This window comes from Ruditapes philippinarum, unplaced genomic scaffold (assembly GCF_026571515.1).
Source record: "Ruditapes philippinarum isolate M1 unplaced genomic scaffold, ASM2657151v2 ctg4566_1_1_1_1, whole genome shotgun sequence".
Classification (NCBI taxonomy): Eukaryota; Metazoa; Mollusca; class Bivalvia; order Venerida; family Veneridae; genus Ruditapes; species Ruditapes philippinarum.
Window position 1 is genome coordinate 44,861 of NW_026852298.1, and position 12,417 is coordinate 57,277.

The window sequence follows — 12,417 nt, forward strand, 5'->3', positions numbered from 1 at the left end:
TTTTTTGCATGAAAGTCAAACTAAACCTATTGTAATAGATTATAATGAAAAAAATATAATAGAACGCTTAATTATGATTTTACAAGCCGATTTCGGTATGGTAACATATATTTCGGTTTGTGACAAATCAGGGAATAATCTTAATATTTAGTTATTTGTTTCTAATTTCATTATTAATAATTATTTCAAACTGATTTTTTGCATGAAAGTCAAACTTAATCTATTGTAATATATTTTAAAGAAAAAAAATATAATAAAACGCTTTATTGTGATTTTATAAGTTGATTTCGGTAATGAAAAGTTGATTTCGGTAACTTAAATACCGAAATCAAGTTGATTTCGGTATCGTAACGTACCGGCTCGGACCGTCTACCTCCTACATTACGGGAATTAGATATAAAATATTATTTTCAAAATGGCTGCGCCCGTTACGCATGGATTTCAATAATATTATTTACCTTATTTTAGGTCGGATATGAGATAGAAAATTGTGATTTTTCGCCAGTGAGAAGTATTTTACTTAATAACTTTGAAATACCGGTTGACAATGTCTGATAATTCTGAGATATTGAGTAATTTAGAAGACAACTCTTCTGGGAACTTGAATATAATTCGGACAGACATGGAAAAAGAGAACGCTTCAAATTCCTATGAAGAAAATAGCGCTGACAACGGTGTTGTGCAATTGGGGGGATCACAAAGTGATCAATTACAATGTGATGACTGTAAACCAATGGATGAAACAAAGGAAGTGGTAGATGAACTAGTAAAAGTTGATATTGCGCCACAAGAAAACGAGTCGGCAGGTCTGTCATTAAGTGAATATAAAGAAGCTACTATCAGACTTTTAGACGAAGTAACTTCTAACGTTAACACAATACCCGAGACAGATTCTTCAACTAATACTGAAATAAGAGCTGCAGCAAGTACTAGTATAGATCTGACAAAATCTGATTCAGTTGAAATTGTGACAATTCAATCTGGTTCTAGTGCAGAAAACTCAAGATCACCTCCTATAGATGATGGAGATGTAACTGTTGATCTCACAAATGAAGGAGAAGATAGTAAAGAATGTGCAATAGAGTCAGTTACTTCAATGAGCTCATTTGATGAACATAATTGTGACGAACCAGTTGCAAAGAGGCTTAAGTTGGGAACTGATCCTATTTCTATTGACCTCACTGAAGTTAAAGATAACTCAAATGCATCATCAGATGTTGTTATAGTTCCAGAGACTGAAGAAAGTGCTCCTTCAAAAGACACAGACATGGAAAGCTTCCTAAGGTTTATTTATATACCTTTACATATCAAGTTCAATTTTCAAACTAAATAAATGCCATTTAAATAACTTCTCAGGATGATTTCTTCATATGGGTAATATTCTGCTTAACTTAAACTTAGAGAAGAGAATTAATAATTTTATCTCATATTTTAGGTTGTCTGTTTTTGAGTTTAAAGGTCCCCCAAGACAGCTGACTGGAGCATGGGAATGTTTCAAAGACTCTGAAAACAAAAACTATCTTCGAGGATGTAAATGGTATGTGTAGATAGACAAACTTTATTTTCATTTTTAGATTTAGTTTGGACGTATTAGACAAGGAATATCATATTATTACCTCAGGAAACTTGAAAATGGTTTGTTTTTTCCCCCGAATTTTGGGCAAAATGTCGCTAAAATTCCGAATCTCAAGGGTATGGGTCATGTTCCCAAAATACTGGGGGAAAAACCTGGACGTTTGGGCTATATGGCCAATGAGTAGCATTTGGAAACTAAATCAGGGCGCCAAAATGAAAAAGCTTTAGAGATTCGAAATAAAAAATATTGCAATCATTAAGACTTTATTGACCTTTAAATACATGTACTCTTTAAAATGGAGTTAATGTATTAGTAGTATACAACCTGAAGTAAATTCTTGTGTTTATAATAAAGTCAACAGGGACAATAACATGTTCAATAATAACAAATTGATTATGTTATGATTGTTATTGATATTGTTGATATGTTTCAGGTCTCCAGATGGTACATGCATTCTCACAAACAGCAATGACAACAAACTCAAGCTGTTTAACTTACCAGATGAGCTGTACTACAGTGGTGGAGAAAATAAGATCATAGATGGATTGGTAATTTCATAGATAATTAATCTGTGTTTATTAATGTATTGTAATGTTTGTAATCCGGAACTCAGCAAATGTGGGTTTTCCCCAGCTAATCCTCTGGTACAAACAAACCTTTGCCATTAATAACTTCACGGTGCACTACCATTCACCACAAATAAGTCAATCTGTTGTGCTTATTTTCGAGGCTGTTACTGTAAAAGTTGGTTTGTATGCTCGGAATAGATGGGTAAAAGCAAAATATTCTTAATTTCTGTGTAAGTCTATTGATAGATCACTACTCTGACCTTTCTTTTTGAATAACAATAGATTTAACCACAAACATTGACATAATATGTTCTTCTGTTAACAAAATGTGATGTGGTGAAATTCTTGTTTTAATCCGATAATCTGATAAATAGAATTAGACAGGTCAGGGATCTATGCATGGGTGCATGTTAAAGATGTCCGACACACTTCCTTCTCTTCTACCTTACATGAGAATGCCTGTTGTTGCCTTTGTATGAAGGAATAAAGGACTGGAAATAAATGTGCAAAATCATGCAACAAGTTAGTTGAATTATTACAAGCAGTTATTGGTGCTTTTTACATAATTTGTATTACCTCTGAGGGTCAATTTTGACTAAGTTTTACTGACTACAAGGTCAAATCCCCATGATTTTAACAAAATTTGACCTCCAGTTAAAATCCTGAGGGTCAAATCAGGCAATTTAAAAATTTGAAGGGTCAAAGAGTCATTTCAAGGGTCAAACGGACATCCTGAGTCCTCCCTTGGGTCATCCCCCCCCCCCCCCTTCAAATCAAATGCAATTTGTATGCTGAGAAAAATTATTTTCATATTGGTGTGATATTAATACTTTTTCATTACACATGCAAAAGAATTTTACAATTCACCTAAATCATGTAGTTTTTTTTTCATCATTATTATTTACTTTCATATTTTGTCATTTATGCTGAATAATGTCTTGCAGGATTACTTTCACTTTTTTCAAGGGAGGTAATTTACTATATTCCATCTGGGAAAATTGAAATCTGTATTATCACAACTCCCTAAAGAGAGGAACTAAAAATGTTAAGAGACAGTCTTTCCTTATTAATAAATCTTATGATTTATAACAGTTACGTATATTTTTTGTTTTCTTTTATTATGTAGAAACCAGTGCTTAATATGAAGGAAGCTGATACTGTGTATGACTTCTGCTGGTACCCACTAATGTCTTCATCACAGCCAGAAACCGCATGGTAAGTTATTGATATCTGTCATTCTCAAGAAATTAGAATTTAACTGTCAATCTGTTGTTTAAAACAGGCCTTTAGCATCAACTTACTTCTAGAAATAGGCCTTAACATTGATCTGCTTCTGGAAACAGGTTATTATTTATATGATTGTTTGAAATATATACATTGTTGGTTTGATAAAGGACTTGATTACACATTCCTTTGTCATATTTTGAAACATTTTTTGTTATATGAATAACATATTGTGTTATTAATATGATACATTATTGTTTCATTAATAACATACATGTATATATATTGTTTCATTGAAGTATTCATGATTTGTTTAAGACGAAATCAATGAGAAAAATTAATCTCAGTACCTGAACAGTCAAACTTATTCATGTAAGAGGCTCTATGAAAATGTGTTTTCAAATGATAGAAGATGGTTTGCCAAAAAAAGAAATAATTTTTACGCGATTAAATTTTTGTGAAGAATTTCAAGTCTCAAAAATAGCAAATATTTCAATCTTGCAAAATTAACCACTTGAACAGTAGTGTAAGATTGATCTATCAAATATGATTTATTTGCAGCCTAGCTGTTACTAGTAAAGACACACCTGTTCATCTTTATGATGCCTTCACTGGGGACATTAGATGCAGTTACAGGGCATATAACCATTTGGTAAGGCAATTTATACAGTCACTTTACTGCTGAATTAATAGAAAATACTTTTGTTATGAATTTATAAAAAAAATTGTTTTGATGAGAAACATTTAGTCACAAATTTGAAATAGAACATATTAGTTCTGTAAACAGATTAAAGTGTTCAAACGTATATTGAATAAAGAGGATATTGAATGAGTGTAAGTTCAATACTAAATTTATTGCACAAGTTGAATAAAATTATATTATGCAAGCATAATATTATTTTATTCAACAAGTTCAATAAATTCAGTAATGAACTTACACAAATTTAATATTCTATTTATCACATACCCATAATAAAGACAGTTTAAAGTGAAAAAAAAAGAGTCATTTTTCATTTAGCGTGTCTTTACACTATGTATATATATAACCCTGATGATGTCACGTCAAAATATATGTACGGCCGTGCAATACCATTTTAACAGAGTCGCAAAATCAGCATGGGTGTGTGATAAATGTAATTAAGTCATACAATTGCCTATTGGGTAATAGTCAGAGAAAGTGATTTGTAGGGGTTAAGCATTGCTTCCCTAATATGGTAGTTGTATGTCCACATCCCACTAATGGTGGGATTCTCTTTAGACTCTACTTAAACAATCTACACTTTTGCAAGTGACTACTGGGTATGATAGCCAGGAAAGAGTCGACTGGCATCACATCATGCACTTGTCACCCCAATAGAGGGGACAAAAAACAACAAACAATATATCAATTTGTTGTCTTAACTTGATAAGTGGGGCTATCATATGAAACTTTTAACACAGTAGTTTTTTTTTTAATCTTCTATACATTGAATGTGTTGTTCTTCTAGCTTACACTATCATGCATGTATCATGGCTTAAAGACTGGAACATTTGTGTAATATTTTTTAAGTTTTATTTGTCTGTTTGGTTGGTTTTACAGCATACCAACACAGTTTAGGTTATAAGGTCCGAAACAAGAAAGATGATTTTGGCTAACCTCAGGTGTTACAAATTTTAAGCACCACCAGGGGAAGAAACCACCTCACCTGCTGGAACTAAGTGATGGTTAAAATCCAGTAATTCAAACCCACTTACTCTTCTCTTACAATCACGCACAAATAAATGGTGGCTGCAATTCTGATGCCTCAACCCTTAATGTCAACCCCTCAGCCATACGGTGCAGAGTGCTTTTAAGAGTTTGAAGCTTTGATTATACCAGTTTAGGGGCCTAGGATTATGTTGATTTAAATTGTTCCTTGACCATGTTTAAAAGTACATGTAATGATGATAAAGGTTAATAATTTATTATATGTACAGAAACTTGGGCCTCTGTGACTAAGTGGTTAAGGTTGTTGACTTTAATTCAGTTGCTCTCACTGTTGTATGTTTGAGTCCTGGCGATAATTAATTTCTATTTGTTTTATATTGCCCATGAATTAGGATGAAGTGGTAGCAGCACATTGTGTTAAGTTTAGTTCTGATGGTAACAAGATATACTGTGGATTCAACAAGATGATTCGAGTGTTTGATGTTACAAGACCAGGGAGAGATTTTGAAAGTAGACCAACGTTTGGTAGATTTTTTATTATCCATTTTATCATACAATTATTAGCATTACTTAGCATATGATCTATTTGTTATGCAAATATGTTGCTTTCTGTAACACCACAATCATGATTTTAAACAGGTGTACACGTTTTTGGCAAAAGTTTATACTAGTAGTCCAGTGCTGTTAATAAAATGTGCAAAAGGATTAAATGGGATAAGTGTATAATTGTGACACAAAAAGCATAAGGTGTGTTCTGCTTATACTAAAGTACAAAAGTTTATAAAGGATTGAAAAAAGTTATTACTAAAAAAACTGGATTTAATATCCTCTGTACAATAATATTTGTACATTGTTTAAAGACATATGAAGGAAGTTGGTTTTAGTCTGGCACCTGCTCTTGCCTAAATAGCTTTGTAACTAGCTTACAGAAGGTTGATGGTTCTACTCAGGCTTCCGTTTGTGCCTGAAATAATGTATGGCGGGTCACCTGAGATCTTTCTCCACAAGTTAAGCTGGAAAGTCACCATATAACCTTTATAGTGTTGATGTGACATAATACTGAATGATAAAAACTACTCAATAATAAAAGAAAAACTATCATTATTTTAATGTTTAATTGTCTTAAAATGTGTAAGTCCATTTAAATCTGAAACATAGTGATAAATTAATAAAATTATTCATATATTGTGTGTATTGTTTCAGCTAAGGAAGGACAGAGGGGTATTATATCATGTATTGACAACAGTCCAACAGAGCAAGGCCTGTATGCAGCAGGATCATACTCTAGAAGTAGTAAGTCAAAGTGTATGATAGAACCTCCCTTGAGGTTTAAATTATGAAATATTATGGGTTACAGAACTGAGGTCCTGACCTGATATGACACCAGTACTGGTTAGCTCCAAGAAGCGAACTCAAATGAGTTGCAAGAATGTGTTTCACACTGGACGTTTGAAAAAATTTATTAATGTTGAAATTATGGTGTTTCCATAAAATGTTCCGTAACAAAATCCATAACTAAATGTTATGTGGCTATTTTAAGTAGGGTTTCTTTTTTTTTGTTAAATTAACTGTTTAGCAATGATTTTCTGCATGGACCTTTCTCAAGGAAGTGTAGTACAAACTATATATTTTTCATACTCTCAGGTGTTTTGGAACTATTCTTTTTTTTTTAATTCAAACGAAGATTTTTTAACTACAGAGAACAGATAATATAGAGTTTTATACACTTGAAAAAGATATGTTTGAACTAATCTTATCTAAATAACTGGTGTCAGGTTTTAACTGGATGTAGTATTGGGATTGAGGCCATCTGGAAATGCTAAAAAGTACTAATTTGTAACAACACTGAGAAACAATTTGCAAAGGAATATTTATGTAAGATTGTGATATTAACAATTCTTTTATTTCTGTTGACCATAGTTGCCTTATACAGTGAGCCAGCAGGGTCCATGGTGTGTATGTTTGAAGGTCAACATGGTGGGGTCACAGAGGTCAAGTTCTCTCCAGATGGTACAAAACTCTACAGTGGTGGTAGAAAGGTAATTGATGGCACAGAAAAAATTTTCAGTTACTTTCTCACAAAAAAAATGATACTGAAAAATCAGGAAAGAAATTGGAATAAGAATTGTAGACTTGTGATATTTTTAGTTACCAGAACAGCTCGATATTATTTTCCATTTGTGAATTGTTTGAAAGAAAATCTAAAATAAGGACAATATTGGTTTGTTTATAATAAAAGGCACTTTATATCACGTTAATACACTTTTGTGATGTAACAATTTAAGCAATAGTGTATGAAATGTGGAAAAATAAAAAAGATGTGTGTATTTTATTCTTTGGAAACAACTGTATTTTTATCTGAAAACTTGTATTGTTGTGGTATTTTTCGTCTGACATATTACAGGTATGACTGTATTTTACTTATCTGAAAACTTAAAAGTGTATATGTATGATATTTATCTCTCTTTTTCAGGACAATGAGATTATATGCTGGGATATGAGAAATCCAGGTCAAATATTGTTCTCTGTACTTAGAACTGTTATAACAAATCAAAGAATTTACTTTGATATTACCAGGTAGGTTCTTAGTGTTTAACAAAGCCAATTTGATACAATTTTTGACTTGACTATGGAAATAAACTGGGATATTCTACTCATGATAGTTTTCAAAGTTAATCTTTTAAAAAGATTTTGTATGCAAATTTATATCTCTATCTTGTCTCGTCTTCATGAGGGACTTCTGGGTAGGTGTGAGTAAAGGTCCCAAAATTCAAATTTTTAACCTATTGTCACTGTGGTTTTGTTTCTCATTAGAGACTTAAGGTTCTTTCATGTGAGGAAGATACAAACCTAGGGAATTGAAGATTGTTGGCTCTACTCAGAGCTGATGTCTTCATCCACCAGTAAAGCTGTAAAGTTGCCATGACCTTGACAGTGTTAATGTGATTTGAAATCCAACAAAACAAAACAAAAAAGTCTGCAGAATTTATATTGTATGTCAGTGTCTTCTAGCATGAATTTTTGCAGCATTATTCCCCTTGTGACATTGCTATTATGCTAATGTTTTACTGACAAGCACTGACAACTGACAGTTGTCAGTGACCACTTGAAAGTTATTTAGGATTACAAACATCACTTTCCAAATGGAATGTCAGTCAGAATGAGGCTCAATAAAATTGTGACTTCTGAACCATGTAACATCTAATATTAGAACAAACAACAGTTCAATGAATGTATAGAAGAAAAAAACCTTAACATGTGATTTAAGTTAAAGATGAGTATTTATTAACAAAAATTAAATTATCATGAATAACTGTAATATTTGCAGGTCTGTCAGTTCACCATTCTCATAATTATAACATGTAAATCTATTGTCTTGTTATCCACATGTTTAAACTAGCTGAAACTTAAATATAATGTTATATGTAGTAATTGATGGTTTATTTTACAGTGACAGTAAATATTTGTTGTCTGGATCTCACGATGGTACTGTTCTTATCTGGGATACTACCAGTGCCCCTGTACAGCTTAACGTACATTCTGATCCTGTCATACAGCCAGTCATGGCATTTGAGGGTCACAGTGATACAGTTAATGGAATTAGGTATGTTGAATGATTTATGTGCAGTAAATAGATTATTTTATACATTATTCTATGAAGTTTAAACCAAAAATGAGAATCTATTCAGCTTGTTTATGATAGTATGTCCACGGTTCTACTTAATTTGCCTCTTTGTGTTAAAAAAATGCTTGTTCCTATAGACAGCCTCCACCAGAAAAGCACCCCAATGCACAGAGTCTTGTGTGACTTGAAATGTACCAAAATAAAATGTAAATAGCCATATGGAAATTCATACTTAAATTATCTGTTACTAAACTGTTTAAAACTAAGATATAAATAATCAGTCAAGAGTGGATATCATAGCTTAAACATCAGTTCCATTGTTTCTGGAATATATGTGTTAAGATGGATGACATTAAATCACTGTTTCCTTCAGGTTTTAAGTTGGTTAAGGATGTTAATTTCTTTTATGTGGGGAACCTATCCTCTAGGTTGTGAAAGGTCAGTTGCTATATGTGCTCATTCAGTTTAGAAAAAAATGCTTAAAGGGGCACACATAAGGAAGATATATTACTATACAACTGTAACAGAGAGTTAATGCACGTCTTTTTTTGCATTAACATCTGCAGAAGCGCAAGGAAGCTTTTTAAGCTGTAGCTGACAGGATGAGGGATTTAATAAGTTAGAGGGTGTCTGCACATTAGCACTATTCTTGCATTAATAGTATATGTCTAAATCGGTAGTTCCAGGTTTCGTTATCTGTATTTCGTGTAAAAAAACATTGCTTGTGCCATACTTTCCACCTGCTTGTGCAATGACATTTGACAGTTATGTTTTGATAATAAAAAAATACCAGGGGTGTCATTGCATTAAACTGTATTTACTTTGGGGCTCAGAGTTTTGCATATTAAAAAACATGCAACTATTAATGCATGTTTTATTCGTCATTAATGTTTACCTGTATGTGGTTTTTATACAAAAATATTGTTTGGAACACATAAAATCAATCTAAAGGAAAGAAATTAATCTCAAGTATACTGTATACTTTTCTTTTGTTGGATTGTCAGTAAGTTGGTCAAGAATCCTGTATCTGTAATTTCAGTTTACATCCTACCTTGCCAGTGATAGCTACAGCCTCTGGACAACGACATTTCCGCTCGTTCAACAACGATGATGATGTCATCGAGATCGATGAAACATCGACAAAAATTGACAACAGTTTACGACTCTGGTGGTCATGAGTTTACATCGAAGTTAATTAATAACAAGATAATGGTGGTCATGGGTTTTATTTGAAAGTTAATAATGTTATAGTGAATGTTTATCATGAGGTTATATGTAGATATATAGGAGGTTTGTTTCCTTACAGTGAAATATAGGTTATATCTCTTTGAAATTATTTTAACATATTCTAATATCATGTAATACATGTGAAATATACTTGAATTGGGCTAAGAATTGCAAACAAAAAATGATTTTCAATTTATTTCTGATTATACTTCTTAATTATTGTTGCATGTCTTTTTGTTTTAAGTGCCCCAGCTCATCTATGTAAGAAATTTAATTCAAATTTATGTTTTTTTTAGGCTTTTGGACCTCGGTGGAGTATTCTTAAAGGGATGTTGTAGGGGGCCATTTCTTTATCATTTATAATTGTGAATCTGTGCCTTAGTTTTGTGATGTGTATGTACATATATTTTAACTTATAATTGACTCTATTCTTTCAAAAGCTTTAATTTGTGCACAAGTGTTTCTTATCACTCCGACGAATATACTCATATCATTCTAGGGCTTTAAAGATATTTAGTATTATCTGTTCTGACTGGTTTATGGTTTAGTGATAGACTTCAGATCACTTGTATTAACTCACTGCTATGAATTTAAACCTTGCCAGAATATTTAAGGATGTTTTAGGGAGTTTTTCATAAAGACATATAGGCAAAATTAAAACTGTTCGAAAAAAACCCAAAAATAACTTGGGGGTTGTCATTCTCACTTCTGAGTTTTCTACCCTTGAATCAGAATTTTAAAGAGGAGTTGTGGCCTAGTGGTTCAGATCACTGCTATAAAATTAAACCTTGCCAGAATGTTTAAGGGAAGTAATGGTCTAGTTGTTTGGTTGTCTGCCTCTCAACCCAGACATTGTTGGTAAGAGACCATTCAAAGTCACAACATTGCTTCCTTATATGACACCAGTTGTGGTTTATTCCAGAAAGCTGACTGAGAGGGGTTCGATTAAGCTACAGACATTTTTCTCAGTGAAGCTTAGATAAATTATTTTAAAGCTCATTAATGTATAACTGTCTAAAAATTGTATGCTAATATATTTTTATACATGTACATGTCTTTCCCAGGAATTCACAATCTATCTACATTTGAAATAAATAGAATTTCAAAATATAATGGCAGTCATTTTCAGGTCTTGCATTTAAATCTTATTTAATTTCATTAATGAAATTATAATCTTCATGGCCTTTATTAAAACACTACCATCATGTTTATGATTATGGTCAGTTTATAATTGTAATATATAATAGGTGTGTACACATCCTATTTTGTTCTTTTTGTCTTAAAATTATATACTCGTTAATGATTATTTTCCAATTGTGAACTCATTTTCATTTTTGACAATTTGATAATGAACATATTATCATGGGTGCAAGTTTTCAGGCATATGCCTGATATGTTTTGTGTGACAAATTTCATCATGTTTTACTATTAGATTATGTAGGAAAATGATTATGAATGAAGGTTTTCAGGTTTTTCCAATCTTTCAACTTGCACCCATGTATTATCTAAGTGTGTATATATTTAAACGCTGATGACCAGTTTTTCTGTTGTTTTTGGTTGTTGTTTTTGTTGTTAGATAAATATTTCTTTGTTCAGCTTATTATTTGTTTAAGGACCAAGATTAAGTTTGTATTCTGGATATATGATTTTTACATCATTCCATTCATTACTTGTCAGGTGGTATCTTAATATTTCATCAGGTATGAAATTATTGGCCTTACATGGTACTTGTCAGACATAGGTAAGGAATTCTCAAACTATAGCTTTTTATACCCCCAAAAACGAAGTTTGGGGGGTATATAGGAGTCACCCGGTGGTCGGTCGGTCGGTTGGTCGGTCCAGACGTCCGTTGCATTTTCCTTGTCCGGAGCATAACTTGAAGACTAATGATTGGAATTCAATATAACTACACACAATGGTCAAGCACATTGAGAGGAAGTGCAGTGCACAAGAACCATAACTCTATCTTGACTAATTACAGAGTTATTGCCCTTTGTTACTTTTCCTTGTCTGGGGCATAACTTGAAAACTACTGGTTGGAATTCAAAACAACTTCATACAATTGTCAAACACAATAAGGGGAAGTGCAGTGCACAAGAACCATAACTCTATCTAAAGTAATTACAGAGTTATTGCCCTTTGTTACTTTTCCATTCCTTTCTTTTGTCCGGACCATAACTTGAAGACTAATAGTTGGAATTCAATATAACTACATACAATGGTCAAGCACATTGCGAGGAAGTGCAGTGCACAAGAACCATAACTATATCTTGACTAATAACAGAGTTATTGCCCTTTGTTTCTTTTCATTGTCCGGGGCATAACTTGAAAACTACTAGATGGAATCCAAAACAACTTCATACAATTTTCAAACACAATAAGGGGAAGTGCAGTGCACAAGAACCATAACTCTATCTAAAGTAATTACAGAGTTATTGCCCTTTGTTACTTTTCCATTGCTTTCTTTTGTCCGGACCATAACTTGAAGACTAATTGTTGGAATTCATTA

The 12,417-nt window shown here is 32.4% G+C and overlaps 1 protein-coding gene across 1 annotated transcript; it reads left to right on the plus strand.

Annotated features, from left to right (window-relative positions):
• The first annotated feature begins 419 nt into the window (after positions 1 to 419).
• Positions 420 to 11,674, plus strand: LOC132755477 (telomerase Cajal body protein 1-like). Its single transcript, XM_060746356.1, has 11 exons — positions 420 to 1,284; positions 1,436 to 1,537; positions 2,010 to 2,124; positions 3,272 to 3,360; positions 3,931 to 4,021; positions 5,449 to 5,581; positions 6,260 to 6,349; positions 6,977 to 7,095; positions 7,530 to 7,633; positions 8,508 to 8,660; positions 9,721 to 11,674. Exons 1-11 carry the CDS (start codon positions 548 to 550, stop codon positions 9,857 to 9,859), a joined length of 1,872 nt encoding a protein of 623 aa, XP_060602339.1. The 5' UTR covers positions 420 to 547; the 3' UTR covers positions 9,860 to 11,674.
• The last annotated feature ends 743 nt before the right edge of the window (positions 11,675 to 12,417 follow it).